Source organism: Monodelphis domestica, chromosome 1 (genome assembly GCF_027887165.1).
Source record: "Monodelphis domestica isolate mMonDom1 chromosome 1, mMonDom1.pri, whole genome shotgun sequence".
NCBI classification, from domain to species: domain Eukaryota; kingdom Metazoa; phylum Chordata; class Mammalia; order Didelphimorphia; family Didelphidae; genus Monodelphis; species Monodelphis domestica.
Window position 1 is genome coordinate 524,031,234 of NC_077227.1, and position 24,830 is coordinate 524,056,063.

The window sequence follows — 24,830 nt, forward strand, 5'->3', positions numbered from 1 at the left end:
CACCTATCAAAATGAAGACTTGGACCAGACAAACTCAGAATATTTAAATCAAAATCCTTTGATATTAAAACATTCTACCTAGAATTTAAGTTTACATTCCATGTAGAATCTGACCTGTACAGATTATGTAGTATGATAGATTCTCTTCCTTTATATTTAACAACACTGCTTCTGCCTATGATTTTTTTTTGTCCCATTCACTTCCAATAGCTCTATTATAAGATTGGCTTACATATCAGGATTTCGGCTGAATAAATCCCACAGAACTTTTTTTTTTCTCTTGCCTGAAGCTTATTATTTTCATTAAAAAAAAAAATAAACCCTTACCTTCTGTCTTAGAATTGATAAGTATTGGTTCCAAGGCAGAAGAGCAGTAAGGGTTAGGGAATGGGAATTAGGTGACTTGCCCAGGGTTACATAACTAGGCAGTATCTGAGGCTAGATTTGAAGGGCCTCCTGCCTGTAGGCCTGGCTTTCTATCCACTGAGCTCTCTCCCTAAAGCTTTTTGTTATATGAATATTTGATGAGTGTACTTTCTAATTTTTGGTTTACATTGTTGAAATTGGGGGGTGGGCGGAGACAGTATATAGACATGATTTTTAAAAATGTCTCTCCTTTGCCTACTTACTGATATTGTTTGGTTAGTTGTGTTTTTTTTTTTTAAGAAAAAAAAATCTCTAATATTAAAATGTAGCTTCAGGTACATGTAGCCACTCAGATCTAAATTCCCTCACTTTTTACTTATGAAACAAGTCACTCCTAAAATTTAGGCTAGGAGAGAATTAAGTTCAGAACCCTGTGGAAGACTTCTCCTCAGGTAAATCAACATGGCTATTAGATCATCTATAACTCTTATAGCCCCTATTGGGTTGTATTTTCCAAAAGGATATTAGAGACTCACAGTACTTCATAGTCCTAAGAGATTTCAGGAACCACTTAATCAGCATCTAAAAAATCTCTATTGCAACACTTCTGGAGTATGGTTGTTGCTATTTGCTTGAAGACCTAGTTAGAGATATATATTAATTCCTGAGGCAGCGAGTTCTACTTCATGGTGCTTGTGATAGTGAGGAAATTTTACCTTCTATCAAATCTGTATTTGTTTATTTGAAATTTCCCTCATTTTTCCTAGTGATGCCCTTAAACAGCCAAACAAAACTAGCATGATTGTCAGTCTGTATACATGGCCTCATAAGCACTTGAGTGTTATTTTGTCTCTCCTGAGCCTCATCTTCTCCATGTAAAACATTCCCATTTTCTTTAATAGATCCTCATATGACTTGGATTCTAAGACCTTTTACCACCCTTGTTTCATTTCTCTAGAGCTTCTTCAGCCCTTTGAATGGCTTTGGCATGCCTTTCTAAAATAAAAATATCTTTGTCTTTCCTTTGCCTAGTAACTTATGTCAGCTGGTTAATCTTTTTTTTTTCCATTTGAATAAGTTTATTTAGTCAATTTAGAACATTATTCCTTGGTTACAATAATCACATTATTTCCCTCCTTCTCCCCCACCCACTCTTCCCGCAGCCATGTGTCCTTGATCAGAACCCATTTCCATGTTATTGTTTACACTAGGATGTTCATTTAGAGTCTACATCCCCAACAATATGCCTTTAACCCATGTATTCATGGGTTAATGGGTAAAAAAGGGTAAAAAAAACCCAACTTCTTAATACTAAAAAGTAGATTTAGGTACATGTGGCCACTTGGATCTAAATCCCCTCACTTTTTACTGATGAAATATATACTCTTTTTTTTTTTTTGAAAACCCTTACCTTCTGTCTTGGAGCCAATACTGTGTATTGGCTCCAAGGCAGAAGGGTGGTAAGGGCTAGGCAATGGGGGTCAAGTGACTTGCCCAGGGTCACACAGCTAGGAAGTGGCTGAGATCAGATTTGAACCTAGGACCTCCCGTCTCTAGGCCTGACTCTCAATCCACTGAGCTACCCAGCTGCCCCCCTGAAATATATACTCTTAAGGAAGAATCTACTAGGTTACTCCACCAAGATTGGGTTAGATATTGCAGATGGTACCACTGTTAAATATTTGACATTTAATGAAAACCTTTAGGACATTATTACTAGTTTTGTTTGTGATAGAAAATTCAAAATGGACAAAACATCTCTAGTTTTTGAGAATATTTGAAAATATATGAACTAAAATTTTATTTGCATAATGAATTTCATTGAATAAATATTATATGATCAATTTAAAGTTGTTTGAGGTATCATAGAAATCTGAATAAAGTTTTAATTTTTATTCTTAAAGTATCTATGACACCATGTTTTTCAAATGATTTTTTTGGAGTTGGATTTTTCTTATGTTGTAAAGCCAGCATGATATACCTTGAAATTCCAGATATTTTCAGTTCTAAAATTTCTTGAATCAGAAAGAGTACCACATTGTTGTTATTAAAGGGAAGAAAAGCAATGTCAAAACTTAAGAATTTATTTGCCTAAAATTGGAAAATAACAAAGTTGAGAGTAGAACTAGAGTTTTAAAATTCATTTTCTAGTTTTTCCTTAGTTTTTTTTTTTGAGTCATGTATCATTTTAATTGTTCATCTTTTTTTTTCCTTGAGAGGTGATCATTTTCATCTATTCTGTGGTCATGTTTGTCCAGGATGGTTAAAAAAAAACCCAACACTTACAGTATTTCTTAAGAAGTAATGTGGTTAAGTTGCATGTTTTTTCCTTTACAGTATTGCTGCCTATTAGGATTTTCTGTGCCTTTTGGCAAAGAAGCTATTAGCCTATAGAAATCTTAAATATTTAAGTATTTACGATTTCTAGTGTATTATTTAAAATAGAAAATTCCTCACATTTTAATTTACTAAATAACACAAATAATTTCATACTCAGATTGGTGGTATAAGCAGTTTAAAATTTCCATAATTTTGAAATTCCTCATTGTGTATTATTAATTTTAACTAATGGTACATGGGGTAAAGAGAAAGTTTGAATTAGAGAAAAATTTATATGACAGTATTTTTAAAAATACAATTGTCATGCTGGTATTTTCAAGTATAGAATAATTTGAAATAGGGCAAAATAACTTGCTAAATAGAGCTTCCAGCTCATAAGATATTATGTAGTAAATTCAACAGTTTAACTTTTTTAATAGAGTAAATGTTACTTTTGGAAATTTTTTAATTTATGAAGGAATTTATTCTTTAAATAGTGCACTTAAATAAAACCCAACTTATTAAGTTTTATTCTTTAATTTTTGTTTTTCTTATATTTTTAGGCCCAGCAGCTTTTATCTGCTTGTATAGAGAAGGTAGATGTTTCTTCTTCTGAGGGATATGACTTGTTCATCACCCAGCTGAAAGATGGACTAAAAAATACATCTCATGAAACAGCAGCTAATCATAAAGTTGCTAAGGTAAGAATTTACAAACGAGACTAACATATTGCATTAGAGTTATAAGGAAAGACATTGTCTCTTTGTCTATCTCTTCAACCCTAGAGATAGTATTTTTAAAATATACTTGCCAGCTTAAAGGTGTCTGGAAGCGTACACATTTAAATATCTTTTGTTTAAATGTTTAGCTAGCTGAATTTTCAGGGTTGCCCATGTCTTTATGTGTAGTCTCCTTGAGTTGAGGATGGTTCCAAACTAATTTAAGTATAGACTTTTGGGTCCCTTCTTTTCTGGGGAGAGGAATAGCTTAAGTATTCCAGGTAAGACTTTAGTTTCTTCCTTGGAAGATCAGAATATTTGGATATGTCTCAAAGGTTCATTTTACTTGTTGAAGGAACCTAAGCTGGCTTTGAAGTATCACAAACTGAAAGGGATGTGTAGAACTAGCAAACCTAGTTTTCTAAGGCATCATTTATTTTGTCTGTAGTGAAAATTTTCTATATACTTCTATTTTGGTGTCTGATGGTGGTATGTCATTGATCCTAGCTTCTTAAAATTATTTATGTTAAAGGACCCCAAGTTCTGTCACTTTTTTTTTAAACCCATACCTTTATCTTAGAATCAACATTATGTACTGGTTCCAAGACAGAAGAGAGTGGTAAGGGCTAGGCAATGGGGTTAAGTGACTTGCTCAGGGTCACTGAGCTAGGAAGTATTGGGAGGCCAGATTTGAACCCAGGAACTCTAGGCTTGCCTTAAAATCCATTGAGCCACCCAGCTGCCTCCTTCTGCCATGTTTTAATAGATTAGAAAAGATTCTACTATGGTCCTGGTATTAGACTGTCTTCAAATGATCAACTTATCGAAATATGGATATTATCTTCAGAAGTTTGGCCACTTGATGAATTCTCTGGCCATGGCAACCTATGGGGGAAAATCCCTTAAAAGACTTTTTTAGTCCTATGCCATTCCTCTGATACTTACATAATAATAAAAGCCATATGGAGATAGAGTGCTAATGAATCAATGATCTAACGTTTAATAGGTCACCTAATTTTTAGAATGTCTATATGTCAACTTAGCTGATGGTGCTCATTTTGACCAGTGAGTAGACAAATTTCTGGAAAAAATGATTTTTGTCTATCTTTTTGTTTTGGGTATTACTGAAAATGGTAAAGAAAATGATCTATCTAAAGTTAGGAAGGAACTTAAGGGTTATTGAGTTCAAACTCTTAGTTGAAGATTCTCAGGCCCTGAGGGGTTAAAGTGATTTGCTAAGGGCCATTTTACTACAAAGTGCCTGAGATGGGATTGGAATTTATAACTTGGAAGACTTGAGTTCTAAACTATCAGCTATACTGTGCTACCTTTGTTAGGAAATAGCAGCTAAAGAGAAGACTTTATAAAGAAGGCTCTTTAAAGAGAAGGTTCATAGGCTCTCCTTATTAGAGGTAAATAATGGAATTGGGAAACTTGATTTTGCTCTGTATTCAGAGGAAATAAGAAAGCTCAGGTGAAGCCATTCCTGAATCATCTCACTTGAGCATATATCAAAAGAAGAATAAAAATGAAGAAAGTATGGTATGTAGTAAAAATGATGCTAAAGTTACTTAAGTTAAAGTTACTAAAGTTAACTTAATATAACGGCAAATGGAAAATTACTGGAAAAACACATGATCATCATGTATGTATTTGTTACATAAATTTTCTGCAAAATAAGATAGAAATCTCTTCAAAGTGCAAAACTTTATCTTGGCAAATGGGGAAGGATGGTGTAGATTCACCTCCAAACTGGGAAAAGACAGGAGCAGCTGGATTAAGAACCAGGCCTAGAGATAGGAGATCCTGCTTTCAAATTTGATCTTAGAGACACTTCCTATGAATGCTACTCTGGGCAAGTCACTTAACTCCCATTGCTCAGCCTTTACTACTCTTCTGCCCTGGAACTAATCATTAAGATAGAAAGTAAGGGTTTTGAAAACAAACAAAAAAAATTGGGGGAAAAAACAGTGGATGGAGTGGGGAGTTGTAGAGGGAGAGTAATCACAATAGATCAAAGATTCCTTGACAACTAAGTTCATAACAAGGGAATTTATTCTAAATACATTGGAGACTAAGCAGTACAAGAAATGCTGGGAAAGATCTCTGAAGAATATTATAAAAGGAATTGTGGACCTCTTTACATTTGCTCTTTTAATGAGACCTTTTATGGGATGCTGTCTGAATAAATAGAAATAGAATTCAAGAAAATGAGAGCTGCAAATAGAGCTGGGCCTCTACTGGGCCTATCCTCAGAGAGATCAGAGAAAAAGTATTATATACACAAAAATATTTCTAGTGATTCTTTTATAGTATTGAAAAATTGGAAAATTAAATTAAAAAATTCTGTATCTAAATATTAATTGAATACATTATAATAATAAGATACATTGAAAGCTGTGGATTAAGAGAAACCTAGCATGTCTCATAGAAATTGATGCAGAGTGAAACAACCAGAACCCGGAGGACCATTTATAGTAGGGACATTAAAAAGTCAAACAGTCTTTATAAAGGCTTACTAACTTTGATTATTCCAGTGACCACCAGGATTCTGGAAGTTTTATAATGAAGAATCATATCTACCTCCTAAGATTCAGAATGAGACATCCACTTCCCTTTAGCTTCCTTTTGTATACTATTTTCTCTCATGAGATTGTAAGCTTCTTGAGGGATAGGGACTACCTTTTTTGTTTGTTTGTATCTCCAGTGTTTTCAGCACAGTGATATATAGTAGGTGCTTAATAAATAAATGTTTATTGAGTGATTTGACATGGTCAGGGAGTGACTTTTTTTTTTGCTTCAATTTGCCTCTTTGTTACTAGGTTTTTTAAAAAAATTGGTTGGTGGGGGAGAAAATAATTTTTAATTGAAAAGCAAAATAAAATTTTAAAATTTCTTCAAAGATAGAAAAATACATTATAAAATTGAAAATGCCTCCCCCTTCAGAAAGATGCAAAAGAACGTGGTATGTATGAGCTATAATCATGCAAGTGGAAAAGTGGATAAGAATCCCAGTGAAGGCTTAGAGAAAGTAATAGACAAATTATGATGTCATTTTTACTGTTGAAATTAAGTGTAGTTATAAAGTAAAAAACAAAACAAAAACCATCTAGACTTAAGACCAAGAAGACACACAAAAAGATATAAATTTGTGACATAATTTTGAGGATATTGAAGGATTTCTTTTTAAGATGGTAGATGAAATATAATACCAGAGGTCTGGAAAAGAATCCTTAGACCCCTGTTAGTACTAAAAAAAAAAAGGGCTACTGAATGAATATCAATATACCATTTGCTTAATTTGTCATCAGTGATAAATTTTTGAAAGCAATAATTTTGTAAGCATATGCTACATACCACCCTTGTTAGTGTTAGAAAACAACATAGGTGGCAGCTGGTGGCTCAGTCGGAAGGTCCTAGATTAAAATCTGGACTGAGACACTTTATAGCTGAGTGACCCTGGGAAAGTCTCTTAACCCCCCCATTGCCCTTCTGCATTTGAACCAATACACAGTATTGATTCTGAGATGGGAGGTAAGGGTTTAAAAAAAAACCAAACAAACATGTAGGCTGTTAGAATCACTTCCACAGTAAATCATATCTGTACTAAACAATGAGTGTATCAAAGAACAAATCTTAGAAATTGATTGTATGAGAAAAAACAGTAATGATAAAATATTAAAATTTGGGGGGTATAGCTGAAGCAATCTTGTAGAAAAATTATATCCCTAAAAATACTTTAGAAAAATAGAATCCAAGGAAATCAATGAACTGAGAATCTATTAATGAACATGTTTTAAAGATATGTTTTTAAAATCAGAAATAAAAAACTAAAATAGGCACAAAGAAGAGATATTAAAAATTGAAGGAGAAATAAAATAACTAGAAAACAAAAAAATATGAAAAACTACTAAAAGCTGCAGTCCAATAAAACTTAAAAAGCTACAAAATGGATCAGAAATCAGACTGGCTATCTGATTTATTAAAATAAAGGAAATATCATAATAAATTAATCAGGTGAAATCACAACAATCAGAAGAAGCAAAAAATTATTATCAGTATTTAATATGCATGTGTATCTTGACAAAACTAATAATGCAAAAGAAAAATTAGCTTAAAGAATATTAAATAGCCAAGAAGACCAAATACAGATCTTTAATCATCCATTCATAGAATTGATTCATTGGAAGATTCTATTGAATTGTTAATAACAATACCAATTCCATACAAAAATTAAGAAACCAAGCACTCTTATCAGACTCTGAAATAAAAGGTTCTGTAGATAAATCAGGAAGCTCTAAAATATAGAAGAACTATAATGGCACTAATTAATGTAGATTCAAAAATTTTAAATAAAAACAAAACCTTGTCAAAGCAGGTTCAGTAATAATGGATTTATAACAAGGATGCAAGGATGAAGTTCAACATTAGAAAAACAAGCTTAAAAAAAAAGTCAGTAAATGCTAACCCCCCCTTTTTTTTTTAAAGGCACAGCGCTTACTTATGCTAAAAACTCTACAAAGCACACAGGGACCATTTTAATGTAATAAGAAATATCTAAAAACCAAAAGGAGCTATGTCTGTTGGGGATATACTATGTGTTCCAATAAATATAAAAGTAAGGCAGGGTGGCCACCTTCTCCACTATTATTTGATATGATTCTGAAAACATTAGCAATAGCAATATGATAAGAAAAAAGAAATTTAAGACAAAAGATAGTTCTTACTCATAAAAATATCCCTTTTTGCGTATGATATGATGGTTTAGTTAGAAAATACTAGGACTTAAGGATACCTACTGAGAAATTTCAGGAAAGTTTCTGGGGAAAAAAAAAACCTTATGAAACTGATTTTTTTTTTTAAACCCTTGCCTTCCTTGTCTCCAAGGCAGAAGAGTGGTAAGGGCTAGGCAATGGGCTTAAGTGCCTTGCCCAAGGTCACACAGCTGGGAAGTTTCTGAGGTCAGATTTGAACCCAGGACCTCCTTTAGGCCTGACTCTCAATCCACTGAGCCACCCAGCTGCCCCCAAAATGACTGAATTTTTAAAGTACTTAACAAATTTTTAAGTTTAGTTTTAGTTTTATTGATGATTTTTAGTTTTATGTTTTATATATATATTTACAGAATATTTCCATTTCATTAGTGTTTTTATCACAAAGTAAAACATTTAAGTCAAACTAATTATACAGTTACATCATCTGAAAAGTTTATAAAATATTTCCCATTTTTAACATACCCCTCCATTCACTATGTATTTTAATAAGGATTCATTTTCTCTCTTAACCCCACCAATTAAAAATAAAAGGAAAAAAAGGAGAACAACCAAATAGTCTATAAAAATACTGTTTGAACAAAACAAATTCCTCCAGTGTCTGTGCAAAATATACATGTCTAATTCTGTGCTCTGAAATCAACCATCATTTCTCTACCACTGTTACAGTTTTTTATATTTTCATTGTATACATTGTTCTTCTGGTTATTCTCTTTTCAGTCTTATGATATTAATGTTATATAAATGATTTTTTTGCTTCTCATTTTATTCTGAATTTGTTATTTTATCTTTACAACAACTCTGGGAGATGAGTGCTATTATTCTTCCCATTATATAGCTGAATGAAACTGAGGCTCCACGTCTTTCATGTTTTCTTGACTCCAGATCCAGTGCTCTATCTCCTTTGCTATCTAGCTGCCAATATAGCATTTAAAAATTCAAGAGGCAAGATTAATAGGATGAGAAACTCAATACATATAACTAAAAAAAATCCATGCATTATTTAAGGACAATTCTAATAAAGTAGAGAAAATACTTGTACAGATTCAATGAATTATAATAAAAGAATGGAAAACATATGTGTGTTGGAATATTCAGTGCTGTTGCTGCAGTGTCAATATAATAAAAATGACAATATTACCAAAATTAATTTGCAGTATTAATACTGTACAAGTTGAACTATTGAAAGGAATCTTTATAAGACTAAAAAAAATTATAGACCTCTGTTTTCTCCTTTTAAAAATTACAATTCAGAGAAACCAAAGGTCTAAAATATCAAGGGAAATAAATAGGGAGGAAGGAGAACTAGGGGGCCTGGAATAAAAAAATGTGGGTTAAAATCTAGTTTCAGACCTATACTAACTATATGACTCTGGTCAAGTCACTTAATCTCTGCTTGCCTCAAGTTCTCTTTATTTAAAATGGGAATAATAATAATACTGACCTACCTTGCAGTTAGAATCAAATGAGATAATCCTAATGCTTTTAACAGAGGGCCTAGCACATGGTAAATGGTATTTAAATGTTAGTTATATTTATTATTATCTACCATACTCATTCAGTAACACACCTTCCTTCCTACTAAATCCACATATACTGTCCAATCAAAATCTTCAGAGCTGTTTTCCCAACATTTTTTACAATCAGAGTTCTTTGATAAGTAATTTATGTTTCCAATTTATTAAAACATGGAACCACTGAATTCCATTGTTTTCTTGGGCTGGATTTGAACTTGCCTTTCTGACTCCAGGACCTCTTATCATAATGCTTCAGGTACTTAGTTGTCAAGATGAAGAACCTCAAAATGACTTTGGGGGAACAAGATGTATGTATTTTAACTCCTTCAATTCAATCAACACTTGGGGGCAGAGGAGATTGACTGAAAATTCAAGTCAGTTCCAGGAAAGGTGGCAGTAGAGATTATGTTTTCAAGAGGGAGTCACATCTCAGTGAGAGCCAGATGAGATGAGTGGGAAAGAAAAATAATTAAGAGGAAAACAAGTTTATTTCCTATGGACTAGACGTTGCAGAAAGTATAGTTGAAGGGATAGGTAGCTTTAGAATGGAAAATTAGATTGGATTAAGGGGAATGGGGGAAATCTGGGGATTGGGGAGCTGAGTTGGAATAATCACCAGCCATAGTTCAGTCTTACTGCTATTTTTTTCTATTGTCATAGTCTTTGTCAATACTGTTTTCCTAATTTTCTTAATTTCATTATATGTCAGTTCATTTAATTTTCCTATACTTTTCTGTATTCATCTTATTCATGCTAGATACTTAATAAATGCTTTTCCTTCATTAATTATAGTACAATAATATTCCATTAATGAAATGGAATGTAATCTAACATTTTGTTTATGCATTTTCCCATTAAAAGGCATCTATTTTGTTTTTAGTTCTTTGCTACTTTTTAGTGCTGCTTTAAATATTTTGGTTTACATTTAAAAAAAATTTTTTTTTTTTTGGTCATTGAACTTCCTTGGCGTGTAGATGCCTAGAAGTGGAATGTCTGGGTCAAAAAAGTATTTTAGTCACTTTCTTTATATAATTTGTATTTGCTTTTCAGAATGATGGTTTTAATTCATAGCTCTAGGGACAGTTCTAAAGTGTACCATCTTTTCATGTTCCTTTAACATTTTTACTTTTTCTATCTTTTGTCATCTTGCCCAATTTTCCAAGGGTTGGGCAAGATTTCAGAACTGTTTTTGTTTACTTTTTTCTTACTAGTGATTTGGAGAGTTTGTCAAACATTTTCCTCTTTTTATCCTCATTTCATTAATCTTTTTCATTTCATTTCAGAGCTTTCCAATTTTATGTAATCAAAAAACTAACTATTTTTAATCTCTTATAAAATGAATTTTGTCTCTTGTATCTTTAAGAATGTAAACTTTCAGCTCTGAAAGATGTGATCTACTTATCTTAAACTTTCTTATCATGTGATCTTTAATATTCAGGTCATGCTTTCATTTTGAATTTATTTTGGAATTGTTAGAGGAATATTCACTGGTCATGACTGCACCATTATAAGATAAAATAATAAAAATAACAATACTACCAAAACTAATTATAGATTTAGTGCTATGTCCAGCAAACTACCACAGTAACATTTTATAAACAAAATAACAGCTGATTTGGGGAAATAATGAGAGGAAAAAAACCATTATAAAGCAAGTCATGAATTAAGTCATTAAGTATTTATTAAGCAGTTGCTGTGGGCCAAATGTCCTAAGTATTAGTTATACCAATACAAGCACAAAGATAAAACAATTCTTGCCCTTGAGGAGTTTGCTTTCTTATAGGGGAAGACAACACAAAAAAGGAAGCTGAAAATGAAATGAGTACAATGAAAGTACCTAGGTGGGGGCGTTGTAGAGAAAGTCTGGGAGAGTCAAGAGTGCAGTCTAAGTGCACCATTCTGGTTTCCTCCTTCAAATGCAGGTTCTCTGGCAACCAGCCAAACAAATGGAGAGACTACAATGATGGATAGTATTTCCAGTGTGTGAAATCTCCAGATGGAATGAGTTTCCTAGGTGAAGGGCATTGTAGGAAAAGTTTGGGAGATTCGAGAGTGCAGATCAGAGAGGTTTATTAGAACTATTTTGTCCTTGTTACAGATTTAAAAAGATTTAGAAGTAATAAACTCAGTAACTTAGTGTTCAGAACTTGAAGATGAAATTGCCTAGGAAAAATTTTTGAGACAACTAGGCAGCACAGTGGATAGAGTTCTCCCAGATCCAGGAAGACTCATTTTTCTGAGTTCAAATCTGGCCTTAGATACTTAACTGGTAGTGTGACCCTGGGCAAGTCACTTAACTCTGTTTGCCTCAGTTTTCACATCTGTAAATGAGCTGGAGAAATAAATGACAAACCACTCCAGTATCTTTGCTGAGAAAACTCCAAATGACGTCATAGAAAAGTTGTAAATAACAACAACAATAAAAAAGAAAGAATTCCTGTTTGATGAGAACTGCTAAGAAAATTGTAAAGCAGTTTGATAGAAGTTGATTTTAGCTAATTAAAAAGATACTGAATGCAAATACTCATTAAAAGAGTAACTTTCAACAGTTCTCTTCAACTTTACACCAAAAAAAGTTGGTTTGTATTATTTTTCTTTTTTAAAATATAGAGTAGGATAATAGGATCATAGATTTAGAGCTAGAGAAGATTCCGTAGAGTCCATCTAATCCAATCCCTCATAAAGAAATGAGGCCAAACAAGGCTATTTAGTTACCTAGAATCCCACATGTAGCAAGTAGGAAAGTTGGAATTTAATAGTCATTTTATTGGACCATAAGATTTTTGGCTTGTCCAAATGCTTAGTGCTCTGCTCTCTATCTCTATCTCTATCTCTATCTCTATCTCTATCTCTATCTCTATCTCTATCTCTATCTCTATCTCTATATATGCTCAATGAGCTTAGGCTGTATTTTTAGTATTTGATAAAAGCTCATAATTCTTATAGCTTTAGGAAGAAATGATCAGGACAGTTATAGGACTAGGTAGGAGGTAAGGTTTGATGAAAAAGATTGCTATGGTGGTTGTTGTTTAGTCATATCCAACTCTTTGTGACTCCATGGATTATATTCTGCCACAACCATCCATGGGGTTTTATTGGACAAAGATAGTAGTGTATTGCCATTTCCTTCTCCGGGGCAAACAAAATTAGTTAAAGTGACTTGCCCAAGGCCACACAGCTTATAAGTATGTGAGTTCAGATTTGAACTCAGGACTTTCTGACTCCATTTTTATTCACTTAGCCATTTAGCAGCCTCATAGTGATTCTGTCATCTTATTTAAAGGTCTAAGATTGTCATTTAAATTGTGAAGAACTTTGTTCACTTTTCCCCAATACTCTGTTTTCATGTAAGTGCTTCCCAGTACTTAGTAGTAGGGAAATCAGGAGGCATAGTAGGCTATAGTAGTTTAGATTTTAAGGAGGTGGAAAATGGAGCATAATCAGGGACAAACATTATTTTGCATCCTGGCTGGAGTTTTCACAAAAAAGAATTATTGAGATAAAAAGTATGCTTATTTGTAATGTAAACTATATACTGCTAGACTCAGATGATTCAATAACTTCAAATTAGCACTATTCATGTACTGATTTCTTCCCCCTGCTGTTAATTGCTTTTTGTTATTTCTGCCAATTTGAAAGATGTGATTTAGTAGCTGTTATTTTAGAAAATGTTTACTGACTGACCTTTTCCATAAGTTTGGCATTTTTTTCAAGGGATTATTAACCACTTCCATTGGCATTTTGGTAAATTTAAAAAATCATTTTAAAAAAATACAATCTCCCTCTCCTTGACCCCTGGTTTCTTTTTTTAGAATCTGCCTTCTCACCTTTCCACCTCAACACTCCTACTTGAGAACATGAGAAGAACAAAACCTGTTGCAAACATTTCAATCATAGCAATTTTACACATTGGCTGTATAAAAAAACATTGTTCCATTCTGCATGTTTCATCTTGGGATCATTGTTGGTTGTTATTGTTTTACATATATTGTTATATATGTTGTGATAGTAATTGTATTGTCACATTTACGTGCTACAGTTTATTCATGCATTCCCCTATTTATGACTACCTCCTCACATCACATTTTTTGTTACCTCAAAAAGTTACAAGCATTTTTTTACATCTTTAGTATTTGTTTTTCTTTGTATTAATTCCACCTTTAATTTTTTAAATTGCCCTCTCATGTCCTTCCTTTCTTACCTATCCTTGTTGAGTGAAATGCATTTCTGTGCTTCTGTATATTTTTTCTGATGAACAGTTCAGATGAGAACTGATTTAAGACTCCCCTCTCCTTGTTTATATAGATATCTATATGTGCACCTTGATTCTTAGAGAATTTTTCATAGCCTTCCTTTTTCTTATCCCCAGTATTCTTTGTTACCTCTTGCCATTCTTTTTAAAAAGACCAAGACATTACTATCAGTTTTCAAAAGAATTGTAGCTATCTAAGAGATTGCTCCAAGCCATTAATAATAAAAGAAATTCAAATCAAAATAATCATGAGGGTATATTTCATAACTAGTAAATTTGCAAAGATGGCACAAGATGGAAAATAAAATCAACTAGGATTTCTTAAGCACCTACTGAGTGTGCCATATAATGTGAATTAAAGGTACAAAGACAAAAGGAAGGGGGGAGGGGGACAGACACAGAAAGAGACAGCATGCTCATGCAAAATGGACTAATTTTGGAGGGAGATAACAGAAAGAGGTTAGGAATATTTTCTTGTAGAAGGTTGTCTTTTTGCTGAGGCTGGAAAGAAACTAGAGTCTAAGAGGATAGGGTGAGAGAGCACCAGAGACAGCCATCATAAAGGCAAATCATATCAAGAAAAGAAATAAGGGCCATGTATAGATAGAGAGAAATTAATGTACAGAGTGTCCTAGAAATCTTAGTGTATTTTAAAACTTTATTAAGTAGCTGAAAATGTGAATTTTTAGAAGGATGCCTTGTTTACTAAGGCTGGAATGGCCAAGTTATAAATGTGTTTAAATGCCAGAGGAATTCCCTTTGATCCTTGGAATAATTAGGAATAACTATAGTTTATTGAATAGGGTCAGTGAGTCTCAGAATCCCTTTGGTAGTTCTTTGGAGGACAGTGAGAGGGAGCAACTTGAGGTAGGAAGATTAATTAGAAGATTGTTTCAGTGATCCATAAGAGGTGAGGCTCTTGCCTGCAGTTGCTATAGCGGCTGTGACTGGAGAGAAGGACATGGATATCAGATGTGTGGGGGTAGGGCACTGCATGCAGTAAGACACATACCAATACCATGAGTTGATCCTTTTGTTCTATAAAAAATAATTGTTACTATGCTGAAAAAGTGATGAAAATACCTTTTAACCCAGAGATCCCACTGTGAGGCAGAGACAGAAGGGTTCCATAGGTACCAAAATATTCATAGCACTTTTTATGAAACGACGGCATTGAAAATAAAGCTGGTATTCATCGATTGAGGATTGGCTAAATGAATTATGGTACTTGACTGTAAAGGAATGTTATAGGCCATAAAAAATGATGGCTGAGAAGAACCATGGGAAAATATATTTGAACTGATTTAATAAAATAACAGAATCAGAAAATAGCATGCACAGTGATTCTAACATGGTAAACAAAAATGAAATGACATTGAATGCTGCATAATTAAAATATCTGAGTTTGCCCCCAGAGAATAGTTGAAAAGTTTGTCTCTCTGCCATTGGATAATATTGCATATACTATCAGAGAAGGTCCATATGTTGGTATTTTGCAGTTATCTGGGTGTGGAGATGAGGTAGGACATATAATACTTGGAAATTATTGGAATTAAAAAGGTACTAATGAAAATTACTCATTTATTCATATATTTTCTTGAGCTACAGTCACGTCCAGACTTATTTCACACATCCTTGGATGGACTAGATTATAATTTATTAAGATCTTTTTTTAGTTGTTATGATTTGAATTCCTTCAATACCACATTCTCACTTCTTTACTACTTAATATGCAATTAATTTGCTGTAGGAGGACCCTGCCCAAATGACCTTTATAGATCTTAGTTTATGATCTCTATATTATAACCTATTTGTAAAAGTTCGTCTATTCCATTGTACAACAATGGTTCAGTTGAGTCTCACATTTTCTTAATCTGGTCTTTCTCTTGGAGCAACCAAACTACCCATCATTCAGTTCTCTTTCCCACTATTTTTTATTTACCTAATTCTTTGTCCTGACATTCTGATTATAATGAGGTACAAGATGTCTATCTGCTTTCACATGCTACTCTAGGGTGTTTTTATTCTGTCCAAAAAGTTAGCGATCTGGGTAACTGATAGATTTATATTATATAGCAATTTACATTCTGACTTAAAAGGGTCATTTTATGACTTAACATATGCAAATATTAAATCATAACTTGTCATAATAAATGTTAGACAAACATTATTATTCATATCAGTCAAGTATTTGTGTAGTGCCCTAATGTATGCAGTACCATTTGGCATATAGGGGATGTTTGATCCTTTACCTCTGAATTAAGATCTAGTTGTAGAGAGATACCAGTAATCACTGGAGTACATGTGCAAATTATGTTACTAATATTTATCTCTTGCACAAATGTGTTTTCTTTACATTCCCTTTTTTTGTTGATTTAGGACTATTCAAAGATCACCGAATTTTAGACCTGGGAGGGACTTTTAGAGATCACCTAAAGATTATCTCCTCAACTAGGACCCAGAGAGGTTGGGATTTGCCCAACATCATACAGTTAGCTAATGGAGGAGTGAGAGCTAGAATCCAGGTATTCTGATGCCTAATCCAGTGTTCTTTTTAATCATACCATGCTTACTTAAAATTGTACAAAGTTTTTTGTAACTCATTCTTATTACAGATCATTTTAGTTTTTCACAGGTGGATATAATAATAATAACAATAATGATATTAGTAATACCTATAATGCTTTAGAGTTTCCAAAATTCTTTACAAATATTTTATTCTTAAAATAATTCTGGGAGGTTGATGCTATTATTATTCCCATTTTATAAATGAAGAAACTGAGGCAAACAGAGGTTAAGTGACTTTCCAAGGGTCACATAACTAGTAAGTATTTGAGGCAGAATTTTGAGCTCAGGTCTTTGTAAATCCAGGTCTAATGCTCTGTCAACTATGCTATCTAGCTGCTATTTATATAGGGAGTGCCAGATAATATCCCAGTTACAACCACTGTCCATCTTTTCAGAATGGTATTTATTAGCTCTTACTTTATTGGAAGTTTGTGGTTTAAATTATATACTTCTGTAATATATTGAAGATTAAAGGTTACATATAATAATATATTTTGTTTTGGTTTACCTGTTGTATTGATGTGTAAAATTAAGCAAACTTAAAATTTTTGCTCTCAATCTTTCCTCTTATTATTATTATCTTTTTAATTATAGTGGGCCACAGTTACGTTTCATCTTCCTCATCATGTGTTGAAGTCTGTTGCCAGTGCCATTGTAAATGAACTCAAGAAAATAAATCAAAATGTTGCTGCCTTACCTGTAGCCTCTTCAGTGATGGACAGGCTGTCTTACCTCTTACCTAGTGCTCGACCTGAACTTGGAGTGGGTCCAGGTCGATCTGTAGACAGGTATGGAAATTTCTTATTTGTGTGACTTTTCTTTTTGCTTTTTTTTTGGGAGGGGGGTGTGGATAAATTTAGACGTCATTACTATACTGTGGAGAATAATTAAAAAACCAGGTTTTTTCTCTGTGCTACTTTTTTTTTTTAGCTTTTCTGTCAAATTTATTTCTTTACTACATTAAGTTAAACAATAAGGCAACATAGTAATCTGTCATTAAGCAAAGAATGCCTCTTATTGCCCTACAGGGAATAAATGAGATGCTGTGCTACTTTAAATAAATACAGTCTATATAGTTTGGGAAAATTCAAATTAAGATAGATTTTAATTTTCTTCAAAATTTATTAGTAAATATAAAATATTTTATTTTTTCACTTAGACATTTTTTACATTAAAAATCTGAAAGTTTTGTTTTAAATGGTATTTTTTGCATTTCTGAATAGCAGCAGTCAATATGTATTTGTTGAAAGAAAACTAATTTTTAATTATTATTATACATTTAAAAATTATTATTGTTATAACTTAGTTCCCTTTGGTGTAACTTAAAAGTTTTTAATAAGTGTCAGACATTAACCCAATTGAGTTATTGTGAATTTTGGAGGAAATGGTTGGGATGAAACTAGTGGGTCTAGAGATTTTTAATGCCATAGTATATTAAATGTAAAAGGTGAGTTGTGTGAGCTAAATACTTGAGAATTGCATGCTTGGTTAAAATAACATTTAGAATGAAGCTTAGAAAATTATCATGGGGAGAAATGGGACAAGTTTGAGAAGGGCAGTATTAAATCTTCTTGCCAAAACCAAACAGGAGGGAGACCCCCGAGCTCCCATATACCTTCTTCAGTAAAACCCAGACAGATTGATGATCTAGAAATCCAATGAGAAGCTAATCCCTCCTGTTCTACAGGTCTAGAAACCCTTTCAAAAAAGTAAATAAGGTTACTCTGACATAATCTATTTTGAAGAAGCTACATGAGCTCTTTGTGAGAACTGCTTCCTTTTTTAGATAGTCACTAGCCATTCCTTTAATAATTTTAGAGTGTTGTAGGAATTGAAGAAATGCTTACTGGCTTATAGTGGACAGATTTCATTCTCCTTATTGAAAGGATTTTTCATCTTTTTTTCTGTCCTGCAGTCTCTCCTATTCGCCATAATTTTTCAGAAATTTTTAGCATCTTATTCACACGTGACTTTTTTTACTGCTGGTTTGTGTAGTTTGAGATCAGTGGTTGTGAACTCATCAATATCAAATATCTTTTTGCTTATTATTTCCTTGGTTGTTTTGAATATCATCTCCTTATTAGTTATACTTTCTCTGTCATTTCCAGTCCAAAGATGGCTTTTCTTGATAGAGAAAAGAAAAGTAAGAATGAGCTACTCTGAATTCTTCATAATTATTACTGTTCTATTCACTCTTTTCTGCAGTCCTGTCCTTGTCTCTGAAATTCCTTTTTCCCCCAAAAGTAGTTGTTGCATCTGATTTTTATGATTCATTCTGAGCCTGCAATCTATTTATTTCAGAACAAAGAAGTGTTTCATTACCAAGCTTCTAAAGTCAACAATGGTCAAGAGCATTTAGTCTTAATTGTTTTTCAGAGCATTCTAAGTTTATAGGACATAAAGGTAGAGCTGGAAGGAACCATCTAGTTCTTTGCCTTCATTTTATAAATGAGGAAATCTTATGATCTTTGAGTATTTTGTCCATTTCTTCTTTCTTCACAAAATCAATTGATATCCATTTTCCCTGTTTTTCTGAATTGTTTTTTCTTGCCATACAATAATATTCCATTACACTTTATTTATTTAGCTATTCCCCTATTCTGCGCTTTATTTAGCCACTCCCTGGTTGATGGGAACTTAATTTGTTTCTATTTCTTCACTGTCCGTGAATAAATACTATAAATCTATAATTATTTGCTGCTACAAAAAATTCATTATACTTGGCACCTTTGTCTTTTCCTATTCAGATAGCTCTTAATAGCAGTTTATTAAATTCTTGAGTTATTCTAATCTGTACTTTATAGTTTTGGTTCAATTCACAAATCTTCCATCTGCTTAGTGTTTCTATCTTGTAATATCCAGCATAGTTACTTCCAATTTTTGACAGATTTACAAGTTTTCTGTATGTGGGCATATTCTGTTAATTATAATTTGGAACAGCCCTTCATATGGGCATTAAGAGTTTATAGTTCTTTTGTAAATTGACCATTAAAAAAAAAAACAACTCATACCTTTTATTTTAGAATCAATAGGAGTATCGGGTGTAAGACAGAGAGAGGAACGGGAAGAGCTAGGCAGTTAAGTGACTTGCCCAGGCTCACACAGCCAGGAAGTGTCTGAGGTCAAATTTGAAAACCACATATCTATTGATTCTTAATTTCATTTATTTGTATTAGTTTCTTTTATATCTTACCTGATTTCAATATCAGAATATAGCTTTTTCCCCCCCTCAGTGAAATTTTAACCTATTCACTTTTGTTTGTATAAAACTTCTTTGCTTTTATGAAGCTACAATTGTCTAATTTCTCAGATTATTTACTATCCTGTTTAAGCATTTTCCTTTAGTAGTAGCTGTGAAAAGTACTTCTTTCCATATGATGTTACCTTTTATAATTTATTTATGTCTGTTTGGAATTTATTGGTAGGAATAGTTACAGTGTATAAAATATGCTAGTTAGTGTTTATTTTCCACCAACATTCCAGTTTTTTGTGTAGTTTTTCTTTAATAGAGATTCCTACTTCTATCAGTTTGTCTTTATTGTTTTATTGACTACTGGGCCACTGAATTCCCTTATTTCTCATTCTTTTCGAGTCTGTCCCACTTATTAATTTTATTATATTATAAATTATATAAAATTATAAAACATTTTATCAATAGAAGATAATAGTTTGGGAATTATACTGCTTTATTGTGTAGTTTAAAACCTGGAGTCCTAGGACACTTTCAGCTTCCCTTTTTTCATTATTTTTCTAGAAGTCTTGGACTTTTTTGCTCTTCATTGGCAAAGTATCAACTTTGTAAAAAAAAATAAAACTGCATTTATAATTTTTGTTCTATTGGTGTAGGCCAAACATAAATATTTGCCTCATCTATAATTATTTAAACCTTTATTTTTGTAAAGAATAGAATTTCACTTTCTCTTGTTTATTTCCTTCGTTTTTTTGTTGTTGTTGTTCATACTCTAAAGAATTGTTAATAGTTATTTTAAATTTATTTTGCATTCTGTGATGTTGGAAATGATTTGTCATTATGGAAGAGAAGGTGTAGGAAACCAAGATTTGTGATTAGATTAGTATGGAGAGAGTTTTTCATTGGGAAGCCTCTTTTTCTAGAAAAGTGTTGTACCTTTATAAGTATCATCTCATCTCAGGAGAAGGTATGTCTTGAGTTCTAGAAATAGCTTACATCCAGAGTGATATTAGGGAAATGGACCCTCAGATTACATGGCATGGGAATTTGGGATGGGGACTTATCAAGATAAAGGAATGGGATTGGTCCAGGCCCTGTGATTTGGGACACACTTTTTGACATACTTTCTCCTTGTTAGTTCCTCTAATTAGTCAGCAAATATTTATATTTTATTTATATTTATTAAAAATTTAGAGCCTAAATATTTACATATTATTTAAATTTATTTATGCTTACCATGTGCCAGGTGTGGTGCTAATAAGTACTGGGAATAAAATATAAGCAAAAGAAAAATCCCTACCCTCAGAGAATTTTTTTTTTCTTTACCCTTGACTTCTGTCTAAGAATCAGTACTGCATAATTCTTCCAAGGCAGAGGAGTGGTAAGAACTAGGCAATGGGGGTTAAGTGGGTTGCCCAGGTCACTCAGCTAGGAAGTGTCTTAGGACAGATTTGAACCCAGGACTTCCTGTCTCTAGGCCTGGCTCTTAATCCACTGAACCACCCAGCTGCCCCCAAGAATTTACTTTCTAATGGGAAAGACAATATATCAAAGAGGCATAAGAAGTTGGTAGTGTATGGACAGAGAGAACCAGAGTGAGAAACAGGACTTGAAGATGAAAGTAGGATGATGGGATGAACTTACTAGTAATGAGAGAAGGCAGCTGGAGTGACATAGTTGTCAGTGTGAGAAGGCCATATGGGGTAAGGAAACCCACTAGGATGAGACCATTGAGGCAGGTAGTAAAGTCCAGAGTCCAGAGGTGGAAATACAGCCAGGAGAGAATGTTCACCATCAGGGTGAATGGAAAGTCCCCAAAATCCAAAGGCAGCACAATGCATGATAAGGTTCAGGAGTTAGGATGCTATGTCAGTAGGTTAGATCACAATATTTAGGACTCTTCTTACTTGTTTTCTAGGATGATTTCTGGAATGGCCTTTTTCATTATTTGCATTTTGAATGTATCTCAGAAAGTTTTCTGTGAGGAAAAGAATGACATCATTGTGGAAAACTAAGGAAAAAAAGATACATAACTTTTGGTAGACAATCCCCAGGAACAGTCTGGATGATTTTTGTTTTCTTTTACCTTTAAGTATAAAGTCTTTTGGACTAAATTAATAAGACAAAGGCAAAAACATGTTCAAGGTATTCTATTTCTGCCCCAAATCAGACTTTTTTTTCCTCGAAACCCTTCCTTCCCTTTTGCAGTAGTGATGAAAATGCTACTTGTGGCCTTAAGGAATAATTTCCTGGACAAACTCATTCAGTTAATAAACATATACTAAGTATCTTTTTATGTTCTAGGCACTGTACTAAGTGCTAGGTATATAACACCAAAAAAGAAAATTTCCTTTTAGACCTTTTCCTTCAGGAGCTTATATTTGAATGGGGAAAGATAGTAAAAAAAATGGAAATTGAAAAGGATGGAAGTGTAGGGAGAGGAGGTACCTTGTTTGGGGGCATGATGAAAAAAAATCCAAAAAATATTGCAGTTGAGTGGGAAAGGAAGAAGTGGCTTGTCCTGGACCCTGTTCTTAAGTAGAGGTTTGGTAGTTTATGGCTCTATTCTCTACTCTGGCTGGAAATGGAAATTCATAATTGTTAGCAGTCCTTTCTTTTTTTCCCCCCTTTTACAAAATTCCTTATCTGTAATTTTTATACAGGCAGCTAGCTAGCACAGTGAATAGAGTTAATGGCTTAAGATCAAGGAAGACTCATCTGATTAAATTCATATTTGGTCTCAGACACTAATTCTGTTACCCTGAACAAGTCACTTAACCCTGTTTGCTTCAGTTTCTTCATATGTAAAATGAACCAGAGAAGGAAATGGCAAACCACTCCAGTATCTTTGCCAAGAAAATGCCCAGTGGAGTAATGAAGGGTTAGAATGGCTGAAAAAAACAACTGAACAACAGTTTTTTAGATCACTCTTAATTCTGTGAATTTTAAAACCACTCCACCCTACTTAGATCATACTTTAGAAGATCTGATTTAGCTATTTCCTGATTAGTAACAATGGAGATACTTGGTCTAACAGAATCAAGTCTTGGAAACTCTACATTTCTCCACCCTACTTAGTTTAACAAGGTCAGGAATGTCTGCACCATACTCAAGGATTAAGTATCTGAGAAGATGGCCTTCAACAGACATGTGCAGAAACATCGGACAGATCCCTGGGCTGTCCTAAGTCAAGTTAAGCTAACATTGGTACAGATGAGACACAGGAAAGTGAAATAAAACCATCTATATAGGGCACGTCACTTCCTCTCTTCGGCTCTTTATCCGGAGAGGTGTCTCTGGCTGGCAGAGTGCTAAGCGTTCCAACACCTTGGCATGGTGGCAGCTATTTTGTCTGGGTTTTGGTGGTGAGTTTGCCCTTGAGCTAATTCAGGTTCAGGCATCTTGGCTGAGCCCCCTTGGAGTTCAGGCTGATTCCTTCATCTTTTATTCTCTAAAACCTTACCTTCTAGAGCCTCTAAATCTTCCTGCCCGGCACAATCCAGGCAGGAGAAATACTACACCCTTTCCTTCTCCCTTCTCCTTAAATTTCTTTCCACTATCTTAATTAAGTCACCATAAATTTCCAGACTAACTTTGGTAAATTTTTTTAAATTATTTGGGATATCCATGGTGACCAATAATTAATATAGTTTAGGTCACAAAGCTAAAATTATCCTTTACATTTCCCAAGGTATCCTACTTAACTTTCTAACCTAGTGAGCTATCCCTTCTAAAAAAATTTTGTAAAGGAAAGGAAAAAAACCCAGTTTCACAAAACTAACCAACATTTTAAAGAAGTTTAGTATTATACAAAGAGTTCTATACCTACTTACATCACACACCCTTGATGGGAAGCCAGGATTTCGCATATCTCTTCTTTGGGGTCGTTTGTAGTTTTAATTTTTCAGCTTTTATTTCCATTTTGTTTTTGTTTTTTTCCAACAGTAATGACCTAATGACCTTGCCATATTGTCTATATTGTTTTTCTGATTCTGTTTACTTAAATGTTCATGAATTTTTTTACATTTCTCTAATTATCTTCTGAATTCATCAGTCATAAAAAAAGTTAAATGCCTACTATATGCCCAATCACCATGCCAAACATTGGCAGTACAATGGGGGGCAAAAGCAGTTCATGCCCTTGAATAGTATATATTCAATGGAGGATGTAAATAATAAGGTACATTTAAGATAATATACAGAGTATTTATTTATTTCCAAATTGCTTTCCAGAACCAATTTGGAGTTCCACCAAAAGTATTGCATGCATATTTTTCTAGAAACCTTTAAACACTGGCTGGGTGAAATCTGTAAGGGGTAAAAGTAGGGGTTATTAACTGTGAATATATTATACTAGTGGTGTCAAGGGATTATTCAATCCCAATAAAATGCTCAAGTCAGTTTGGGATTTTTATGGTGGTTTAATTACAATAGAGGGAAGGAATTAAGAAGAAGAGAGAGAGAAAAAGGTATAAGTTTTCTCCGGCCTAGTCTAAGCCAAAGGAAGTTCAGGGAACTCAGCCAGGAGGCCTCCTCAGAAAATTAAACTAGCTTGGCTTCCAGCCACAAGGTCTACTCCAACATGAGGGCCCTCCTAAGAGGATAGTGCTTTAAGAGGTAAAGGAAAGGAGGAATCTGCCTAACCACTCAAACAGGTTGCTCAGGGAAGACTTTTCACCTAAGCCACACTACAGAGATTCTCCAGTCACTTCCCCGGCAAGTTACAACCCCCAAACTGCCAGGAAGCCCAGCATGCTGCCACAAGCCAGAGAGAGAGCCACATCTCCTTGAGAGCCGGAGAGAGGAAGTGACACGAAATATATAGACCATTCTTTACATCACTTCCTGCGTCTCACATGTACCAATGGTAGCTTAAGCTTGACTTAGGGCAGCCCAGGGGTTCTGTCAGTTGTTTCTTATTTGTCACTTGCTAGCACATGTCTGTCATAGGCCATCCTCCTCAATACTTAATCCTTAAGTAGGGGTGTATATATTCTTGGTTGTTAGGATTTTAAAGACTAATCAGGGTGCAGAAAATCTGAAATTCACAAATCTCAGAGGTGTTTTTTGTTTAATTTGCATTTCTCTTATTATTGATTGGGTTTCACTGTTAGTAGTTTGTAGCTT

General features: G+C 33.6%; 1 protein-coding gene across 19 annotated transcripts in view; it reads left to right on the plus strand.

Moving 5' to 3' along the window:
- Positions 1 to 24,830, plus strand: part of BIRC6 (baculoviral IAP repeat containing 6) — a 286,722-nt gene that overhangs the window by 34,590 nt on the left and 227,302 nt on the right. For all 19 annotated transcript variants that reach the window (XR_008915486.1, XR_458692.3, XM_007476045.3 and 16 more), the window contains exons 3-4: positions 3,249 to 3,386; positions 17,108 to 17,301. Coding sequence is in view for 17 of the 19 variants with exons in the window: in XM_007476045.3 (XP_007476107.1) it covers positions 3,249 to 3,386; positions 17,108 to 17,301 (332 nt within the window). In the remaining 2 variants the exon portion in view is untranslated. The remainder of the gene's footprint in view (positions 1 to 3,248; positions 3,387 to 17,107; positions 17,302 to 24,830) is intronic.